Below are 23,366 nucleotides of genomic sequence, written 5' to 3' on the forward strand. Positions count from 1 at the left end.
GTAGGCCTACCGTATCCGAAATGAGTCTCACTGGTGTTGAGTAATGTGCTGTTAAAAATGGTGTAGATCTTATTTATTTAAAGAGCATATTGAAGCTAAAGCCTACAACTATTTTAGTACCGTTTCGCGCTGCCCTGACGCAAGCATGGACTGGTCTTGATAAATCAATGAGATTTATATTTTCACTTAATCTCCGTTTGGGTATTGTTAGGGTGCAGAAATGTTATACTCTTAGTGTAACCTTTATTTAAGGTTAAAGAATAAGTCAGTTAAGAACAAATTCTTATTTACAAGGACAGCCTACTCCTTCCTCCCGTTGTACAGCGCCATATTTTCCATTCCATCCTAACGGAAACCCTGAGAGTTTAGTTTTTCTCTGAATAGAAACACCATAGTATTCATCAAATTAATTAAGCCAAATTGCTTAAATTCAATCCCATATACTGTTATTACAAAAAAGGTTTTAAATTATCTGTTAATGCCAATACGGAAGACTATCAAATGCTTCTCAAAGATGCCCTCTGGTGGACAAACTAGCAATAACTTGCATTCACAGAAAAAAAGGCTGACAAATAGATAATGTGCAACAGAATGCTGCAGCATCCCGCAAGGTGTGCCGCAGTATGACGCAACTTTTAAAGGAGGAACCACTGTAATGGGGATCCATAATAAATACAAATACAAATCCCATCACTTCACTGCGCTGGCTGACTCGGACACAGATCTGGGACCTGCGCTTGTTTTGGTTGTTTAATAAAGCTATTTTGGTGCTTGAAGACTTTTCTTCAGTGCTCTGAGGTTTTGTTACTTTTCAGGATTTTGTTACTTTTTTTATACAATTATCAACAATAGTTATTAAAATGTGTGGGTCAATGAACATACATGTACACATGGAATATATACATGTATTTGATGTCATTTATTAAATGGTGATCTGATAACATAACTGACATATGAAAACTTGACACCAATAGGCTCTATGCTTAAATTGATTTCCTCCACCAACAAAAGCCAATATGAATTTGAACTCACATATGAAGTGGCCATCTGTAATCTGGCCCAGACTCTCCTGAGTCAGATCAGAGGGTTCAGTTAACAGGCCCAGAACACACCTCCCTTAGGAGTGGGGAGCTACAGTGTGTGTAGCAGCCAGTCACCTGTCTCTACAGAAAGCCCTGATAGAGTTAGAGGTTATGGCAGGAGGCTATTGTATTGTGTATCACATTCACATCACACACAGTCTTTGTTCCTGGGCTGGAAACAGTCTGGTGGCTACTGGAGTGGCAAGCTACAGAGAAGAAGGGATGGTAAAATATCTGCTATAGAGGAGAGGCCTGAGTGCCAGATGAGAGTTGACTTTACAGATTCCATTGCACCAGGCAAGCTCAATCAAGTGCAGTATTTTAAATAAAACAAATTAAATTTGAACCCAGGTGTGTACCTTCCCTCCCTTGTTCCACAGCACAGTTTCTCTCTCTTCTCCAGTGTGAGTAAAGCTCATTCCTCACTGTCATTCACCTCACAGCAGGACAGAGTGAGTGTCTACCTTGGTACCAGGCAACAAGCAACAGGCAACACAGACAGCGGTAGCATATCAAGCATATCTCTGTCTGCTCAGTCTCTCCAGAGCAGTAGTGAGAATCCACTCAACTTTTCATTGTTGCTCTGATGGATTTGGGGAGAAACTGACAAAACAGTTGAGCTTTCAATAGAGTGTGAAAAGAATGTGTTCTTTTTTAACTGACATCCAATCTTTAAGAGGCCGTTCGAGTGTTTCTTCAAAGTTTGTCTCCAGGGGCAAGGCATACGTCTGTCAATAAGAGCCCAATAATATTCTAAACAGCTTCTCTGATGGTATTATGTCTATTTGACAGTGGGGGAGAACTTATACTAGATTGATTTGTTGATCATCGTACAGTTAAAATTATGAATCTAGCCTCTTACGCCTGGTTATTTGTTGTGTTTCTGCAAAGTCATTTGAGGAGAGTAGGAGCAGGAAGGAGGTGTTGCAGAGGTGGCAGCCATACAGGAAAGTGGACTTCTCACTTCCTCTCCTCCGCAGAGCGAGAGAAAGAAAGAGAGAGAGAGAGCCCCGGTGGAATGTGTCACTGACACCACAATGTATTTTTGGGCCAGTGTGTGGGCCTGGGCCGAGGAGGGGAATGCAATTGCAGGAAGCTTCCTGTGACTGTGGGTGGAAAGTTTGCAGGCCATATTGGCTGCTGTGCAGAAACCGGGGAAGCATCATGTCAGCCCCCATCCAGCCAGTCAGCCAATCAGTCAGCCAGCCAGTTAGTCCTATTTCTCTCTGTCGTTCACGTTCACAACTCCTCTTTCATTCAGTGATGTTGCACATGCAGCCCCTGCTAGGCATCACTTGTTTCCTGGGCACTTGTCAGAGCAGATTCATTAAAGAGATTTACAGTGAGGTTTATTGTTGTACTGTATCACCCCATTGTCACCATGTACCCCATGCTTCACCCCTCTCCCCTCACCCCGGGACCCAGCCAGGCCAGATGGTGTCAGTCCATCTGGGACCCTTTCCAGCACTCACGCCTCTCTAAATAAAGACAGGCAGGCAAAGAGAGAGGGTGAAATGAGAGAGAGTAAGCAGAGGAGAAGAATGGTAGTTCCATGGGGTTTACAGATAAAATGACAGGGCCTGGACATGGATGTGAAAATCCTGAGACCTGCTGCCTGGAGAGTTCCCCTTTGATGGAGGAGGAGAGAGGGGAGAGAGGGAGAGGCTGCTTCAGTCTCCCCCAGGAACCGTCTCTGGGGCCTGGCTACTAATGAGAGCCTTGGCTGGCTGGAGATACGGCTGGCTCATTGGCTGGATGGATGGCTTGCCGGATGTTTTAAATGACTTCGAACAAGCTCCCCCCTGTTGGGTAGATTACTGAGAAAGAGAGTTCGAGAGAAGGGGGAGTTAGAGAGGAAATAGACCTCCTACTATGTGTAGTGGTGCTGGGCCAGTGGCTAGCGAAGTAACTGAATGACCTGGAGTAGATTAACACCTCTGAGCTGTTGGCCCTTTCTCTACCGAGACCTAGACCACAGCTGGCAAACAGAATTTTATACAGACCAGAATGACTGATGAACTTCTGTGGAGTAGGGATTAGTCTAGAGAGGAAGTATGTGAAAAGGGAAAAGGCACGAGATAAGTTAACAAAAGAGAACGGATCTGGTACATTTAATCCTATTGGTGGGACAATTTATGACATTGATCAATGTAGAAGTGTGTGTTTTTCTCTGTGGTTTGCTATGTTCAGAAACGGATGATCTGTTTGGCTCAGAGCAGTCTGTGCTTTTTAGGAAGCGATTTAGCCTGCTGATTCTGCTTGCAGATGATGTGCCAGAGTAAATTAAAGGGTATGCTACCACTTCATTTGAGGTGTGTTCACATGTGTGTGTTCACGTGTGCATGTTCGTATGTGTGTGCCTGTGCGTGTGAATGTATGCCTGTGCATGTGCGTGCACTCATACATCTATGTGTGTTTGAGCTGACAGCAGCATTAGATCAGGGGGCAGTGCCTCTACACTGTAGATGTTGTACTATTAAGGTGGCTAGGCGGTGCTCAGCTAAATCAATGCAATCTAAATCACACTGATTTACCGGTGGCTAATGTGTGCAGAAATAATCCTCCATTTATGCACTAATCCACACCCTGAACAGACGTGAGTAGAGATAAATATTTTTTAAGATTCGTTACAGATCTCTCTGTTTTGTGTAGTTTAGCAATCCTCCAACCAGGATTTTTGGAAAACCACTGAATTGACTGATAGTTTCCTGAATTTTGCAACCCTAGTTTTGTGGGACCCAGGTGGGCGGCTGGACAGGTGGTGGGCGGCGGCAAGTGCTGATCATTTACAACAGGGATGAAGGGGAACTCAGTCAGGGTCCATTTAAAGTTGAGCGTTAGTAGAATACACAAGGTGCAATTTCAAAATGTTGTTGTGTATCAGCAGTTTTTTTCTTGTTATGTCAGTCACTGACAGTCACTCAATTAGTCCATGTCAACATTTTTCTTTTAGATTGGTAAGTTCATCTAGCCAGCTATTGTATCTAAACTTGTAGTAATCCTGGTCAAATTACTGACCGGTGGCCCGCCATTGATTTTGTTAGTCACTTTATTAACTCAGTTATCATATTGCAGCAAACTTACTTTAAAACTGCAACCTTTTCTTTACGCCCCATGGCAAAATGTGTAGAATTGCAGGAAATTCACCTTTTTTTCACTCTGCTGTCAAGAAGGGGGCGGTCCCATTTTTTTTTAGAAACTTAAGGCCTCCAAAAGGCTGCATGTGTGGGTATCGATGTCGGTACGCAGACCAGAGAGCCACTGCGGCCCATCATGACGAGTTCAGAGTTTTTGTGGCCCCCAATCCATTAAAAGTTGCCCATCCCTGATTTACACCATAAATAGAGACAGAGAGCTGGCGATTTGATGTGATGGCTGCTAGACTGAGGGGGGACGAGGACCACGCAGGCTGCAGAATGGCATGTTTAATGGAGTTAAGTGGGCTGCTGGGCTGGCGGTCGCCCTCGCCCTGCTGACACAGCCAAAGACAGATCAAGACCTCTGCTCAGAAATTTTGTTCAAAGGCGTTTGTGTGACTATTTTTGACCGACTAGCACGATTCGGTTTTATGAATCAACATTTGAAATGCTTTTTTTTACATTGGATAAAAGTAGAGACTCAGAGCTAGATGATATATCATACACCTCAGTTGAGGAACAATGGGAAAGTAATTCTGCTTGGAAAGTTTTAACCCCACTTTTGAGAAAATGGCCCTCCTAATGTTTTGTTAAACCTACTGGAAAGCTCTTCTTTGTCTACATCCATTCAGCATCATTCACACCATCTTAAGCCTTAGCCCCACCCATCTCTATGAGGATTCACATTATTTATTTAAATATGTATTTATTTATTTAACCTTTTAATTAAACAGGCAAATCAGTCCAGAACAAATTTTTATTTAGAATTCCGGCCTACACCGGCCAAACCCTGACGACGCTGGGCCAATTGTGCTCCGCTCTATGGGACTCCCAATCACGGCCATTTGTGATACAGCCTGTCTGTAGTGACACCAGAAGCACTGAGATGCAGCGCCTTAAACTGCTGCACCACTCGAGAGCCCATGCATTAGCCCACCCATCTCTTTGAGGATTCATATGCATGACATCATTAGCCTGCTGGTCCAAAATAGCGTAACTGGTGTATTTTAACACCATCCTTTAAAATATGTAGTATATGTCATTCTATCAAACCAGGCAACTAAAAGCAACTTTCTAAACAATGGTTAGGTTCGTTTCTATCTTGTTAGCTAGCTAGCTAACGTTTCCTATTTTGTTGCCTTACAACCTGGAATTAAAAGGGATTTTTGGCTGGTTTGGATCATTTGATTTACACAACATGCCTACCACTTTGAAGATGCAAACTATTTTTTATTGTGAAACAAACAAGAAATAAGACAAACAAAAAAAAGCGAAAACTTGAGCATGAATAACTATTCACTCCCCTAAGTCAATACTTTGTAGAGCCATCTTTTGCAGCAATTACAGCTGCAAGTCTCTTGAGTATGTCTCTATAAGATTGGCACATCTAGCCAATGGGACTTTTGCACATTCTTCAAGGCAAAACTGCTCCAGCTCCTTCAAGTTGGATGGGTTCCGCTGGTGTACAGCAATATTTAAGTCATACCACAGATTCTCAATTGAATTGAGGTCTGGGCTTTGACGAGGCCATTCCAAGACATTTAAATATTTCCACTTAAACCACTCGAGTGTTGCTGTCGCAGCATTCTCTTGCTGGAAGGTGAAACTCCATCCCAGTCTCAAATCTCTAGAAGACTGAAACAGGTTTCCTTCAGGAATTTCCCTTTATTTAGCGCCATCCATCATTCCTTCAATACTGACCAGTTTCTCAGTCCATGCCGATGAAAAACATCCCCACAGCATGATGCTGCCACCACCATGCTTCACTGTGGGGATGTTGTTCTCGGGGTGATGAGAGGTGTTGGATTTGCGCCAGACATAGCCTTTTCCTTGATGGCCAAAAAGCTAAATTTTAGTCTCATCTGACCAGAGTATCTTCTTCCATATGTTTGCGGAGTCTCCCACATGCCTTTTGGCAAACACCAAACATGTTTGCTTTTTTTCCTTTAAGCAATGGCTTTTTTTCTGGCCACTCTTCTGTAAAGCCCAGCTCTGTGGAGTGCATGGCTTAAAGTGGTCCAATGGACAGATACTCCAATCTCCGCTGTGGAGCTCCTTCAGGGTTATCTTTGGTCTCTTTGTTGCCTCTGATTAATGCCCTCCTTGCCTGGTCTGTGTGTTTTGGTGGGTGGCCCTCTCTTGGCAAGTTTGTTGTGGTGCCATATTCTGTCAATTTTTTAATAATGGATTTAATGGTACCCGTGGGATGTTAAAAGTTTCTGATATTTTTTATAACCCAACCCTGATCTGTACTTCTCCACAACTTGACCTGTTTGGAGAGCTCCTTGGTCTTCATAGTGCCGCTTGCCTGTTGGTGCCCCTTGTTTAGTGGTCGTGCAGACTCTGGGGCCTTTCAGAACAGGTGTATATATATACTGAGCTCATGTGACAGATCATGTGACACTTAGATTGCACACAGGTGGACTTTATTTAACTAATTATGTGACTTCTGAAGGTAATTGGTTGCACCAGATCTTATTTAGGGGCTTCATAGCAAAGTGGGTGAATATATACAGTTGAAGTCTGAAGTTTAAATACACTTTAGCCAAATACATTTAAACTTAGTTTTTCATCATTCCTGATATTTTATCCCCGTAAAGATTCCCTGTCTTAGGTCAGGTACGATCACCACTTTATTTTAAGAATGTGAAATGTCAGAATAATAGTTGAGAGAATTATTAGCTTTTATTTCTTTCATCTCATTCCCAGTGGGTCATAAGTTTACATACACTCAATTAGTATTTGGTAGCATTGCCTTTAAACTGTTTAACTTTGGTCAAACGTTTTCGGTAGCCTTCCACAAGCTTCCCACAATAAGTTGGGTGAATTTTGGCCCATTCCTCCTGACAGAGCTGGTGTAACTGAGTCAGGTTTGTAGACCTCCTTGCTCACACATGCTTTTTCAGTTCTGCCCACAAATTTTCTATAGGATTGAAGTCAGGGCTTTGTGATGGCCACTCCAACACCTTGTTGTCCTTAAGCCATTTTTCCACAACTTTGGAAGCATGCTTGTGGATGCTGGCCATTTGAAGACCCATTTGCAACCAAGCTTTAACTTCCTGGCTGATGTTTTGAGATGTTGCTTCCATACATCTACAAAATTTTCCATTCTTATGAGGCCATCAATTTTGTGAAGTGCACCAGGCCCTCCTGCAGCAAGGCACCCCCACAACATGATGCTGCCACCCCCGTGCTTCCCGGTTGGGATGATGTTCTTCGGCTTGCAAGCCTCCCCCTTTTTACTCGAAACATAACAATGGTCATTATGGCCAAACAGTTCTATTTTTGTTTCATCAGACCAGAGGACATTTCTCCAAAAAGTACGATCTTTGTCCCCAAGTGCAGTTGCAAACCGTAGTCTGGATTTTTTATGCCGGTTTTGGAGCAGTGGCTTCTTCCTTGCTGAGCGGCCTTTCTGGTTATGTCGATATAGGACTTGTTTTACTGTGGATATAGATGCATTTGTACCTGTTTCCTCCAGCATCTTCACAAGGTCCTTTGCTGTTGCTGGGATTGATTTGCACTTTTCGCACTAAAGTACCTTCATCTCTAGGAGACAGAACGTGTCTCCTTCCTGAGCGGTATGATGACTGCTATGTGGTCCCATGGTGTTTATACTTGTGTACTATTGTTTGTACAGATGAACGTGGTACCTTCAGGCGTTTGGAAATTGCTCCCAAGGATGAACCAGACTTGTGGAGGTCTATTTGTTTGTTTTGATTTTGTTTTTATTTCACCATGATGTCAAGCAAAGAGGTAGGCCTTGAAGGTAGGCCTTGAAATAAAGGTACACCTCCAATTGACTCAAATTATGTCAGAAGATTTTACAGAAGATTCTAAAGCCATGACGTCATTTTCTGGAATTTTCCATGCTGTTTAAAGGCATAGTCAACTTAGTGTAAACTTCTGTAAACTTCTGACCCACTTGAATTGTGATACAGTGCATTATTGCATTATTAGTGAAACAATCTGTCTGTAAACAATTATTGGAAAATACTTGTGTCATGCACAAAGTAGATGTCCTAACCGACTTGCTAAAACTATAGTTTGTTAAGAACTTCTTAGGGCTGAGATCAGATATGACAACAGCCAGTGAAAGTGCAGGGCGCCAAATTCAAAACAACAGAAATCTCCTAATTAACATTTCTCAAACATACAAGTATTTTATACAATTTTAAAGGTAATCTTGTTGTTAATCCCACAACAGTGTCCGATTTCAAATAGGCTTTAGAGCGAAAGCACCACAAACGATTATGTTAGGTCAGAGCCAAGTCACAGAAAAACACAGCCATTTTTCCAGCCAAGAGTGGAGTCACAAACATCAGAAATAGAGATAGAATTAATCACTAACCTTTGATGATCTTCATCAGATGACACTCATAGGACTTAATGTTACACAATACGTGTATGTTTTGTTTGATAAAGTTCATATTTATATAAAAAATTCTCCCAATTTTTCCGTTTTTGATTTGTTAAAAAAGTTTGAAATATCCAATAAATGTCGTTCCACTTCATGATTGTGTCCCACTTGTTGTTGATTCTTCAACAAAAAAAATACAGTTTTATATCTTTATGTTTGAAGCCTGAAATGTGGCAAAAGGTTGCAAAGTTCAAGGGGGCCGAATACTTTCGCAAGGCATTGTACATGGATGAACGCTTTTCCTTCTCTGTCACAGATGCCATGGTTGCCCGTAGTTTGAATATGTAATCTGGAGATAAATAAAAATAAAATAGCCTTCTGTGTGTTCTCTTTTCGACTCCCTCCACATATTTGCAATCAAATGTAAGAATTTTCTCCATCCCCTTAGCTATCTTACTCTGCTTCCACTGGCATTCCACTGATTCCTCCAGAAAGTGGAGAGCAACACTTTTGCAGTTATTCGTGATATCTTTAAAAAAAAACACGCTAGAAAGGATTATCTACACATACTAAGCAGTCCTTTGTTACAGAAGAAAGGATGCTACGTGGCAGACCAATCCAAACTCATTTCTCAGGATGTTCAGCCCATCCATTATCTGAGCCAATCATGGCTAGCAGGAAGCATATTCATATTTACAGATGGCATACATATGGCATACAAGTTTGTTATTAACTCTTAAGGATCCAACACTTTTTTTCAATTTTCACCTAAAATGACACCCAAATCTGACTGCCTGTAGCTCAGGACCTGAATTTCTGCCCTGCTGTTATTGCGAAGTGGTAGCGCAACACAAGCTCACAGAACTAGACGGTCGAGTACTGAAGAGTGTAGCGCGTAAAAATTGTCTGTCTTCGGTTGCAACACTCACTACCAAGTTCCAAACTGCCTCTGGAGCAACTGTTCATCGGGAGCTTCATGAAATGGGTTTCCATGGTCGAGCAGCCGCACACAAGCCTAAGATCACCATGCGCAATGCCAATCATCAGCTGGAATGGTATAAAGCTTGCCACCATTGGACTCTAGAGCTGTGGAAATGCGTTCTCTGGAGTGATGAATCAAAGTTCACCATCTGGCAGTCCGACGGACGAATCTAGATTTGGCTGATGCCAGGATAACACTAACTACCCTAATGCATAGTGCCAACTGTAACGTTTGGTGGAGGAGGAATAATGGTCTGGGGCTGTTTTTCATGGGTTCGGTTTAGGCTCATTAGTTCCAGTGAAGGGAAGTCATAACGCTACAGCATACCATGACATTCTAGACGATTCTGTGCTTCTAACTTTGTGACAACAGTTTGGGGAAGGCTTTTTTCTGTTTCAGCATGCCAATGCCCCCGTGCACAAAGCGAGGTCCATACAGAAATGGTGTGTCGAGATCAGTGTGGAAGAACTTGACAGGCCTGCACAGAACCCTGACCTCAACCCCATTGAACACCTTTGGGAAGAATTGTGAGCCAACTGTGAGCCAGGCCTAATCGCCCAACATCAGTACCCAACCTCACTAATGCTCTTGTGGCTGAATGGAAGCAACTCTCCGCAGCAATGTTCCAACATCTAGTGGAAAGCCTTCCCAGAAGTGTGAAGGCTGTTATAGCAGCAAAGGGTGGACCGACTCCATATTAATGCCCATGATTTTGGAATGAAATGTTTGACAAGCAGGTGTCCAAATACTTTTGGTGATGTAGTGTATAATATAGTAAGCAATAATCAGTTAAATTAGATTGAACTTAACCCCTGTAAGAATCCTGGATCTAGGTATCGGACAGTTTTTTGTATAGAGATCTCAGAAATGCAGTGTAAGTACATAACGTTTCGTGTCTCCTTATGTTACGGGGTGAAAACAGTTTTTATGGGCACACAAATCCCAAATGATTTATGCGAAATCAAATGCTTCTAACTGAATGAGTCACCTTACCTTGATACTTAAAAACATAAATTGATACTGTAAAATGTTCTTCAATAATTATGCATACTACTTGTTGGATGCGCAGGTAATGTGCAGCTGTTTTGTTACACTATGATATTTTCACACATCATCATCTCATCCAGGAAGGAATTTTATGAATGATTGTCAAGTGACGAACAGCTGTTGTGATAGCGCATGCAATGCAACAACAGCCCAAGTGCTCGAGAAAAGGTGTTTGCGAGGAATATCAAGAATATTTTACTGTCACCTACATTACGCTGGTGAAGACACTTTTTGTATGTCTTTTTTTGGGGGGAGGGGTCTATATTTGGCCCTATATGTACAATTATATAAATTATACAATTGTATAACATTAAGGTCCTTTGAAAATTACAATTAAGTGCTTGAAAAAGTCCCTGAAAGTCCTTGAATTTGACATGCCAAATGTCTGTATAAATCCTGCTTAAAGGATGTATAGTCCTAGACCTATGTTGTTGTATAGCTGGAGGTATGGGACAATTTTCATATATTTACTTTTATTCCTCTGAGTACACATGTGGAACTGCATACAAATATTTTTTGTTGATCCCAATGTCACACATTTGCCCCATTATTTATAGAATAACCCAGTCTGTTGCTGTGTGTGGGTGTGTGACAGGAGTTAGTGTGTGTTGGTTTATATTTGTGTGTGGCAGGAGTGTGTGTGGTGTACTTTTGCAGGTGGGGCCCCTGTGGGGATCTGGGAGCCCCAGTTCCATCAGTGTAGTGAGAAGCAGCTCAGCTGTAGTGGAGAGAAGTTACCCAACCGTATGAATGTGGCACAGAGATGTGGTGCTATCATTGAGTTGTGACAGGGAAAACCATTGGGACCACACAGAAGTAGTCCATAGTTTACTCTCAGTGAGTTATGAGAGAAGGACTCCCTGCCTACACACACACACACACGCACGCACACGCAATTTTGATCAGTGCTATGATGTTTTTTATAGTCTGTTTATAGACATTGCCATTGAGAGAAATTATGGATTTACTTCAATAAACCGTCAGAGCTTTGATCATGTATTCAAGCTCACAGACTCCCTCCCAAGGGATTAATTAAAACACAATGAACATATTTAACAATAGATGACTGAAACACAAACAGCAGAAACAGGTTACATCATTCTACAAATCCATTCAGATGCCATTAGAAACAACTGCAGAATAACTGTTGTCTAAGTAGTGTGGTTATGTAAGTCAGCACACCATGGGTGGCATAGTGTATCTCATTGTTTAAAAATGCCCCTGTAACCTCTGTTGCCTCTAATGTAGAAGAAGTGATCCCCAGCTGAGCTCTTTGTGTCTCCTAAATAATTACTGCGGATGGAGAGACAAGTGCCAGTGAAATGTGATGATGTGCATTAGACACCACAGGCAGGCGGCCCCCTCTCTTGCGCTCTTGCTACCTATTCATTCTCTCTCTCTCTTTTCTCTTTCTCTCTCTTGCTACCTCTCCCTTCGCTCTCTTTCTCTCTGACTTTCTATCTCCTACTCAATTCAATTCAAGGAGCTTTATTGGCATGGGAAACGTGTTAACATTGCCAAAGCAAGTGAGGTAGATAATATACAAAGTGAAATAAACAATACAAATGAACAGTAAACATTACACATACAGAAGTTTTCAAAAATAAAGATGTTACAAATGTCATATTATATATATATACAGTGTTGTAACAATGTACAAATGGTTAAAGTACACAATATAAAATAAATAAGCATAAATATGGGTTGTATTTACACTGGTGTTTGTTCTTCACTGGTTGCCCTTTTCTTGTGGCAACAGGTCACAAATCTTGCTGCTGTGATGGCACATTGTGGAATTTCACCCAGTAGATATGGGAGTTTATCAAAATTGGGTTTGTTTTCAAATTCTTTGTGGATCTGTGTAATCTGAGGGAAACATGTGTCTCTAATATGGTCATACATTGGGCAGGAGGTTAGGAAGTGCAGCTCAGTTTCCACCTTATTTTGTGGGCAGTGTGCACATAGCCTGTCTTCTCTTGAGAGCCATGTCTGCCTACGGCGGCCTTTCTCAATAGCAAGGCTATACTCACTGAGTCTGTACATAGTCAAAGCTTTCCTTAAGTTTGGATCAGTCACAGTGGTCAGGTATTCTGCTTCTCTCTTGCTCTTTTACTCTCTCTCTATCTCTCTCATTCGCTGTCTCACAGAGGCTGAGGACTCCGTTTGAGAACTTCCCCGCTCTCGGTCAGGTGCCTCTTGGTTTATGCATGTCCTGTGAAAAGCACCTCAGGAAACAACCAGACCAGGGGTAGAGGATGCTGACTAGCTGTACTACCCTCCTGATGGGGGCCTGTCTGCAGTGTGCTTCCACAACCCAGGGCATGTCCCTGCTCCATGATCAGACGCAGGCTGTTTACCATCCTGTAGCTGCCTGCCTGGGACAACTGTGTGGGTTTTATACAGGCCTTTCCCACCCTCCCTTACCCCTCCCCCTCTCCCCCTCCCTTTCTCTCCCTCCTAGTGCAATCTGGAAAGGCAACAAAGCTCGCTCTCCCCACATGCTGTTGCCACGGCAACACGCCAGGGTCAGGAAAGTCTAGCGATCTCTCCGGTTACTGTGCCTGTATGTGCAGACTAGCAGAGCCATTTCCCATTCCAATCCATTCCCTCTCCCTGTGTGTGTGTGTGCGTGCGTGCGTGCGTGCGTGCGTGCGTGCGTGCGTGCGTGCATCTGCATGTGTATGTTTCCCAGGTTGGAAGCTGGTTGAGTCTTCCAAGCAGAAATGATTTACAGTAGGCAACCATGGAGGTTACAGTGTGAACGTTAGAATGTTGGACGCACAAACACACACACACACACACAAATCAGGACCACAAGACAGAATATCAATGAGATTCCACAGTTCTGTGAGTGTAATTCTAATTGATCCCATAGCTCAACCACAAAGTGTGTTTACTAGACATGCCTATATTAATAATAACCCCGGAGGTGTGGTCTCGCATGCAAATTGAATGACTTTGAATTGCCAATCTCCTCTTTCAGATGATGAATATTGATGGGTGGCATGTGAAAGTTCAGACCACTTAAAGAGGGAAAACACCTGGGGACGGATTCACAAAACTTCTTATGGTATAGGGGATGGTTGGGCAAAAAACAGGGAAAATGCAGCGCGGAAAATTCAAAAAATTATATAAAAATCAAACTTTCATTAAATCACACATGTAAGATACTCAATTAAAGCTACACTCGTTGTGAATCCAGCCAACATGTCAGATTTTTAAAATCCCTTTCGGCGAAAGCATAAGAAGCTATTATCTGATGATAGCACAATAGTAAACAAAGAGGGTAGCATATTTCAAACCTGCAGGCGCTACACAAAACGCAGAAATTGTCACGGTTTTCTAATGGTGAAGGAGAGTCGGACCAAACTGCAGCGTGTATATTGCGATCCATGTTTAATCACACAAGTAACACGAATCCAAAACACAACTCTACAAAACAATAAACGTAGTGAAAACCGAAACAGCCTTAACTGGTGCAAACTAACACAGACTAAGGACACCAAGACACTCAGGACAATCACCCACAATACAACCAAAGAATATGGCTGCCTAAATATTGTTCCCAATCAGAGACAACGATAAACACCTGCCTCTGATTGAGAACCACTTCAGACAGCCATAGACTCTCCTAGAACACCCCACTAAGCTACAATCCACTAAGCTACACACCACATACAAAAACCCATGTCACACCCTGGCCTGACCAAATACATAAAGAAAAACACAAAATACTTTGACCAGGGCGTGACAGAAATAAAATATAAAACATGCATTACCTTTGATGAGTTTCTTTTGTTGGCACTCCAATATGTCCCATAAACATCACAATTGGGCCTTTTGTTCGATTAATTCCGTCCATATATATCCAAATGTCCATTTATTTGACAGCTTCCAAAAAACGCAACGTCACTACAAAATATTTCAAAAGTTGCCTATAAACTTTGCCCAAATATTTCAAACTACTTTTGTAATACAACTTTAGGTATTTCTAAATGTTAATAATCGATCAAATTGTAGACGGGTCTATCTGTGTTCAATACAGGAAGACAACAAACAAACGCTACTTTTCACGTCTTGCACACTCTCAACAGTGTTACCCAGTTCCTAGATGGCCTACTTCTTCATTGCACAAATGAATAACCTCAACCAAATTCCGAAGACTGGTGACATCCAGTGGAAGTGATAGGAACTGAAAACAGGTTCCTAAGAAATATCATTTGCCAATGAGAACCCAGTAAACAGACAGAGACCAAAAAACAAAAACGGTTAGTCCTCAGTGTGTTGCCTGCTACATAAGTTCTGTTGTACTCACAGACATGATTCAAACAGTTTTAGAAACGTCAGAGTGTTTTCTATCCAAATCTACTAATACTATGCATATCAGAGTGTTTTCTATCCAAATCTACTAATGATATGCACATCTTATATTCCTGGCATGAGTAGCAGAAAGTTGAAATTTGACACGCTATTTATCCAAAAGGGAAAATGCTGTCCCCTATACCTTAAGAAGTTAACTGCCATTTTTTCCTTAACAATAGACTTAAATAGAAAGTTAAGTAAAGTTGCTATTACTCAATAAAGTTATTGGCAATGTCCTTACTTTTCCCCCCTATGTTTCTTCATAAGAAAAAAGTATTGTGATGAATAATAATAATGTGTCTTCTTGGAAATGCACTTAACTTTAGGACAGCTAAACCCTGGTCTTGTGACAAATGGATACTTTTGTAACCATTAACATTTTCTTGCGCCACTGCCATTTGGCTACCGAACATTTAAATATAGCAAGAAAACTAATTAAACATGCATTGTCTAGCTAGCCATTAATTAACAATATATTACAATATTCTAGAAGTGTTAAATAGCTTGCGTTAGCTCGTACATTTTCAAAGAAGAACTTAGCTAACGTTAGTGTTGTTAGCTATGTTGGCTATAATGTTGTTACGCGTTAGCTAGCTAAAGTAGCTACTAAACTTACCGGTCGCACAGTCCCTCTATCACCATTTCTCCTATCATGGACAACACCTTCTCGTCCAGCTGGTCCACATGAATATTCTCTCAGCTCCCTTCTTCTTAGCATCCGACTTGATGTCAGACCACTGTTTTTTACGGTGGCATCACTGTCCCTTGCCATGCCCCGATGGCAGAGGTAGACTTGGCCACTCTCTCCCATTTCCTCCACCATCACTTCAAGCTCTTGTTTGCTGTAGTGTTTATTGCGCTTTCCTTGGTCATCTATTTTTGTTTTTAAATAGCTAGTCTGATGTCTATGATATGTGAAAAAATAAAGTTTGTTTTTGTGCATAAACGGTTCACAAGCCAACAAATAAACCCCATCTTGAGACATAAAGCAGATAAATAAATGTAATCAAATGGAAACACTTTATTATAGTGGGACAAATCCTATAATCCCTGTCACATAGGCTTATTTATTGGTTTCAAGCACATCACTAATGTCAATGCCACATAAGAATATATTTACGAAGTTCTTAGGAAATATTTTTACGAAGTTCCTAAGAAAACTATGAATTCCTAAGAACATTTTGAGGAATTGCACTTACGAACTATCTTCTGAACTTCTTATTTTTTCCCTTAAGAAATTTCTAGTGTTTTTCTGAAGTAATGTTTTATGAATCCGGCCTCTGGGCCTAGATTCCCAAAACCTTCTTAAGAATACATTTCTTCTTAACTGCCAATGTTTCCTTAACTTTAGACTCAAGAAGAAAGTTAAGGAAAGTTGCTATTCCTCAAAAAGGTTATTGTAAATTTGATTTCTTATGTTTCTCCTTAAGCAAAAAGTTAAGAATAAATGAGATTCTTGAAAATAATTCTAAGATAACTAAAGTCTTGTCTTCACCTCGGGGCAGTGAGAGAAAAAGCTCATGAAAGCAATTGAACATGTTTAATTCACTCACAAACATCATCTGAAAGTTTCAGTATTGATTATTTTAAACCCAAGAAAATGTTTTAATACAGTAATCTCAGTAAGAAATATGCTAACATGATTGCCATTGCTAGCTAGAGAGCTAGCTAAAACAATTGCCTGGAAGATTTGTAAGAAGATATTTGACAAGTTCGTAAGAAAATCATTAAATATTAAGATATTGTTGAGGAATTGCACATCAGGGCCCAGATTCACAAAACACTTAAGAAAAAAAAATAAGATGAACTATGAACTTCTTGTTTTTCTTAAGAAGCTTTTTTTCTTAAGAAGGTCCTGGTAGCAATTTTCATGTCCTTTGTTGTCAGTTTGTCTCGCTTTGTCACGGCAAAGCATTTCAAATGTGGCTGTCAGGGTAATGAACGTCATGACAAGTAGCCCGGTTTGGCTGTCTCTCTGGTCTCATGAGACATTCATTTGCTGCCTTAGAGGAGGTGAAGAGCCCCTTTCAGGGCCTGGATGTCAGTATATAACGGAAGGCTTTGCTTATGCACCTTTGTAAATGTATCAGTGTTGTTGTGTTAGCGCTAATGTGATAGCCATCTGCTGTGCCCCCAGAGCCAATTATTTTACTATTCAGATGATGTTGCGCTCTCTCTCTCTCTCTCTCTCTCTCTCTCTCTCTCTCTCTCTCTCTCTCTCTCTCTCTCTCTCTCTCTCTCTCCCTCTCAATTCAATTCAATTCAAGGGCTTTATTGGCATGGGAAACATGTGTTAACATTGCCAAAGCAAGTGAGGTAGACAACATACAAAGTCAATATATAAAGTGAAAAACAACAAAAATGAACAGTAAACATTACACATACTCTCTCTCTGTCTCTCTCTCTCTGTCTCTCTCTCTCTGTCTCTCTCTCTCTCTCTCTCTCTCTCTCTCTCTCTCTCTCTCTCTCTCTCTCTCTCTCTCTCTCTCTCTCTCTCTCTCTCTCTCTCTCTCTCTCTCTCTCTCTCTCTCTCTCTCTCTCTGTCTCTTTCTCTCCCTCTCTCTGTCTCTCTCTCTCTCTCTCTCTCTCTCTCTCTCCCCTCACTTCACTACTCATCACAGTAGGGGTGTCTGTAATGTAGCCAGTAGAGCCATGCAGCGGAGAACAGATGTTGCTCTGTGAACTAACAGCCCTGTGCAGGGCCCTGTGTGTGGCTTCCAGCAGTGGTGTGTCTCCATCGCCAGTCTAACAGTATTTCCCCTACCCTCTTCTGTGAATTATTCACTTCACATATCAGCCTCACAGCCTCCGTCATCACTTCGAAGACTTTGTTTGTTTACCAATAGCTATGCCATGATGTAACTGTAGCCATAGTTATCAGTTTTCTGGCTGCAACGTTATCCCCTGGTTATTTGCAGGCCGCCCTCGCAGAAGAGGTTGCTAACCTCAAAGCTCTTTCCTGATTAAGTAAAGGTTCAATAAATAATATGGTTATACATTAGCCAGAGTTTAGTCAAGCAGACAACCAGAAGGAGAAAGTAGCCTGGTCATGATGTAACAGTAGCCAGAGCCATATATTTTATATTTTGAACTAAATGTATGGCTCTGACAGTAGCTATCAGACTGTGATTAAGCCAAACAAGGGAACATTTTTACCAGATTGTACAATATGCACCAGACTCTACTATATATTACTGTTATATTTACTGTATAGTCCAGAACATTTTGCTATCATCCTAAGCTTATTAAAGACAAACCCTTAATATGATTCGGGACTTCTGGAAGGTATTGTGCTTCTGTTGACTGGATTAAACATGTCTTGACAGTCTACGACTGACTGTTTTTGTACATAGTCTTTCTGCTTTGAATAATCCAACATGGCTACTGTGCACTTGGCTGTTCCCCAACATCAACCCCCACATCATATTTATCCTGACACTAATATCCTGCTTTTCTCCTCTCTTTTCTCCTCTTTTTCTCTCTCTCTTTTCTCCTATCTATTTATTTTCTCCTCTCTCGCTTTTTTCTCCTCTTCTAGAAGAAGAATGGGGCCCTGAAGTCTCAGGAGGATAAGAAGAAGGAGAAGGCGAGGTGGAGAGAGGAGAAGAAGAAGGAGAAGGAGAGGTGGAGAGAGGAGAAACAGCAGCAGGAGACTGTGGTGAAGAGACAGAAGGAGGAGGAGGAGGAGAACGTCATGCCCCTGTCCCTAGACCCCCTGGAGAACGGCTTCATCAACCATGCCCAGAGAGAGCAGGAGAGGATGAATGACAGGCTGCTGAAGAAAACCTACTCCAAGAAGAACAAACAGGTCTGTTTTATTTCACCTTTATTTATTCAGGAAGTCCCATTGAGGTCAGAAGGCATCTTTTACAAGGGAGACCTGAGTGCTGTGTGCTGTTGGTCTATTGCGGTTGATTCATCAGTTGATTTGATCATTTGAATGCATATTCCGCAGGCTTATTATTCTATTGTGGCCCTGTTAGTGTTGTTTCTCTTTCTGTATGTACCGGGGCAGCGCTGTGCAATGATTCACTCTCTGTGTTGGAAGTTCCTCCCTGCCCAGACTGAATGATTCCAGTACTGATGGCGTTTGGCACAGGGAGATATATTCCTACCACGTCTATGTATTAACAGTTGCTGGTCTCTCTCACAATGCCTGTCCACCATGTGACCTACTTGTGTGAATGTACTGACATGTATGTCTAACTGATAGTTAGTTGACATGAAATTGAGTGGAAGAACAGTACAGTTTACCTACACAGCGAAAAAAAATCATACCATAAGCAGCTTTTGAGAGTTTTCATAAATTAACATATCATATTCCACACCTCGGAGTTAAAACAAAACTACTGCCAAATTAACAGTTATGTCCACTCGAACTGTTTGCCAGACCTGGCAGACACACAGACACACACACACACACACACACACACACACACACACACACACACACACACACACACACACACACACACACACACACACACACACACACACACACACACACACACACACACACACACACACACACACACACACACACACACACACACACACACACACACACACACACACACACACACACACACACACACACACACACACACACACACACACACACACACACACACACACACACACACACACACACACACACACACACACACACACACACACACACACACACACACACACACACACACACACACACACACACACACACACACACACACACACACACACACACACACACACACACACACACACACACACACACACACACACACACACACACACACACACACACACACACACACACACACACACACACACACACACACACACACACACACTACATGTTCATGTTTTTAAATGTATGTAAATTGTAAAGTCTTTTGTCTGTTATATGTCAGACTCCAGTAATCCTAATAAATCCCCATCTTCCTCTGTCCTTACCTACCTATCTCCCCCTCCCTCCCCACACCTACCTACCTATCTCCCCCTCCCTACCTATCTCCCTCCCTCCCCACACCTACCTACCTATCTCCCCCTCCCTCCCTAACTCCCTCCCGCCCCTCCTCCCCCTCTCTTCTTTCTCCTCCAGTTTGCTATCTGCATTGACCTGCTTACACTCATCACATATGCGTCTGCTACCGTTTATTATCTATCTACTCTAGTCACTTTACCCCTACCTATATGTACAGTTGAAGTCGGAAGTTTACATACACTTAGGTTGGAGTCATTAAAACTTGTTTTTCAACCACTCCACACATTTCTTGTTAACAAACTATAGTTTTGGCAAGTCGGTTAGGACGTCTAAATGTGCATGACATAAGTCATTTTTCCAACAATTGTTTACAGACAGATAATTGCACTTATAATTTACTGTATCACAATTCCAGTTGTTCAGAAGTTTACATACACTAAATTGACTGTGCCTTTAAACAGCTTGGAAAATTCCAGAAAATGATGTCATGGCTTTAGAAGCTTCTGATAGGCTAATTGACATAATTTGTGTCCATCGGAGGTGTACCTGTGGATGTATTTCAAGGCTGACCTTCAAACTCAGTGCCTCTTTGCTTGGCATCATGGGAAAATCAAAACAAATCAGCAAAGGCATCAGAAAATAAAATGTAGACCATGTTCATCTGTACAAACAATAGTATGCAAGTATAAACACGCAGCCGTCATACCGCTCAGGGAGGAGACGTGTTCTGTCTCCTAGAGATGAACGTACTTTGGTGCGAAAAGTGCAAATCAATTCCAGAACAACAGCAAAGGACCTTGTGAAGATGCTGGAGGAAACAGGTACAAAAATATCTATATCCACAGTAAAACGAGTCCTATATTGACATATCCTGAAAGGCCGCACAGCAAGGAAGAAGCCACTGCTCCAAAACCGCCATAAAAAGCCAGACTACGGTTTGCAACTGCACATGGGGAAAAATATACTTTTTGGAGAAATGTCCTTTGGTCTGATGAAAGAAAAATAGAATTGTTTGGTCATAATGACCATCGTTATGTTTGGAGTAAAAAGGGGGAGGCTTGCAAGCTCAAGAACACCATCCCAACCGTGAAGTACGGGAGTGGCAGCATCATGTTGTGTGGGTGCTTTGCTGCAGGAGGGACTGGTGCACTTCACAAAATAGATGGCGTCATGAGAAGGAAAATTACGTGGAAATAATGAAGCAACATCTCAAGACATCAGTCAGGAAGTTAAAGCTTGGTCGCAAATGGGTCTTCCAAATGGACAATGACCGCAAGCATACTTCCAAAGTTGTGGCAAAATGACTTAAGTACAACAAAGTCATGGTATTGGAGTGGCCATCGCAAAGCACTGACCTCATCCGATAGAAAATGTGTGGGCAGAACTGAAAAAGCTTGTCCGAGCAAAGAAACATACAAACCTGACTCAGTTACACCAGCTCTTCCAGGAGGAATGGGCCAAAATTCACCCAACTTATTGTGGGAAGCTTGTGGAAGGCTACCTGAAATGTTTGACCCAAGTTAAACAATTTAAAGGCAATGCTACCAAATTCTAATTGAGTGTATGTAAACTTCTGACCCACTGGGAATGTGATGAAAGAAATAAAAGCTGAAATAAATCATTCTCTCTACTATTATTCTGACATTTTCCATTCTTAAAATAAAGAGGTGATCCTAACTGGCCTGAGACAGAGAATTTTTACTGGGATTAAATGTCAGGAAAAACGAAGTTAAAATGTATTTGGCTAAGATGTATGTAAACTTCCGACTTCAACTGTACATACTGAATCTACCTCAATTACCTCTTATCTCTGCACATCCACTCAGTACTGGTACCCCATGTATGTAGTCAAGTTGTTGTTTCCCTTTGTGTTATTATTATTCTATTATTTAAGGATTTTGTCTCTGCGTAAGCATTTTAATGTTAGTTTACACCTGTTGTTTTACGAAGCATGTGACAGATACAATTTGATTTGATTTGGTTATCAGGCTCTCCCAAGCACCTGTGGAATCCAGTGCTTATAAAACAAGGTGACCCAGATGGGAATGGGGTTTGATGAGAGCCTTTGTGTTTTTATCGCCAACTGAATATGTCCTCGGCACCAGTGTAAACTGACAATATTATAGGCCATGTGACTGTTTGTCATCCTCCTCTCTCCCCACTGGTAACTTAGTTCTTTCCTCCCTGATAACACGCACACACACTCATACGCAGGCACTCACACATGGACACACACACACGTGCGCAAACACATGCGCGTGCAGCTGCGAACACGCATACGTACACACACGCACTTCTTTCATACTGTGGTAATTGAAGTGGAGAAGGAAGCCTCAACAAAGCAGCCATCTGGATATAAAAGTGTTTATGTACGTGTGCGTGTGTGTCGTTTTCCGTATAGCTGCTTTGATATGAAGGTGACAGGGTCATTATAAAAGCCTTAAAATTCCCTCTGATAATGCTGCTTATTGAAGGAACTTGAATAGAGAGCTTTCTGCTTGATGTAGAAGGGTCAAATAAAGTCAACAGATTTTTCACAGTAACACCGTGGGGTCAAAAGAGGAACATTTTTCCAAATGGCACCCTATGCCCTTTATAGTACACTACTTTTGACCAGGGGCCGGATTCACACGGCTTTCTTAAGAATGTATGTCTTCTTAACTGCCATGTTTCCCTTAACGATAGACTTAAGAAGAAAGTTAAGAAAATTGCTATTCCTCAAAAAGGTTCTTGGAAATGATCTTCTTAAGAAATTAGTTCTTATGTTTCTCCTTAAAGTTAAGAAGAAATTAGAATCTTCAAAATAAACTTCTTAGAAATGTTCTTAAATTCCGAGATTGTTAAACCCTCAGGGTTTAGAGAAAGAGCTCATAAAAGAAAAAGCTCATGAAAGCAATTGAACATGTTTAATTCACTAATTCACTCTGAAAGTTTCAGTATTTATTTTAAACCCAATAACATGTTTTAGAACAGCAATCTCAGTTGGAAATTTGCTTACATGTTAGCTAAATCGGTTGCCTAGCAACAAACACATCTTAATCTTAAGAAGAAACGTAAGAAGATATTTGAGGAGTTCGTAAGAAAATCATTAAATCTTAAGAAATTGATGAGGAATTGCGCTTACGAAATATCTTATGAACTGGGCCCAGGGCTCAGCAATTTGGGATGTGTGCTTAGAGTAAGGCTCTAACTATCATGTCTGTATGTGAGATATTAACTGGGTTTGATGTCAGCGTTTGGCCCATAGAGAATTTGGAGGAGCTCCGTGTGCTTTTTATTTCCCCCTCACTGAACCAGCCGAATATTAGAAGGTGTGTACTTATCTGAGACTGTTACTCGACTGCATCAATTACTGTAGGACCTTGTGTCCTTTCTCCTCTCTCCTCCAGTTTTGCCTGACTCGCTCTCA

At 41.6% G+C, this 23,366-nt stretch overlaps 1 protein-coding gene across 1 annotated transcript in view; it reads left to right on the forward strand.

The window, feature by feature from the left end:
* LOC118358451 (autism susceptibility gene 2 protein) overlaps positions 1-23,366 on the forward strand; it is a 498,631-nt gene that overhangs the window by 106,430 nt on the left and 368,835 nt on the right. Inside the window, 1 exon segment of the mRNA XM_052479010.1 lies at positions 18,509-18,778. Within this exon segment, the coding sequence (XP_052334970.1) occupies positions 18,509-18,778 (270 nt within the window).

Source organism: Oncorhynchus keta, chromosome 25 (assembly GCF_023373465.1).
Source record: "Oncorhynchus keta strain PuntledgeMale-10-30-2019 chromosome 25, Oket_V2, whole genome shotgun sequence".
Taxonomy (NCBI): Eukaryota; Metazoa; Chordata; class Actinopteri; order Salmoniformes; family Salmonidae; genus Oncorhynchus; species Oncorhynchus keta.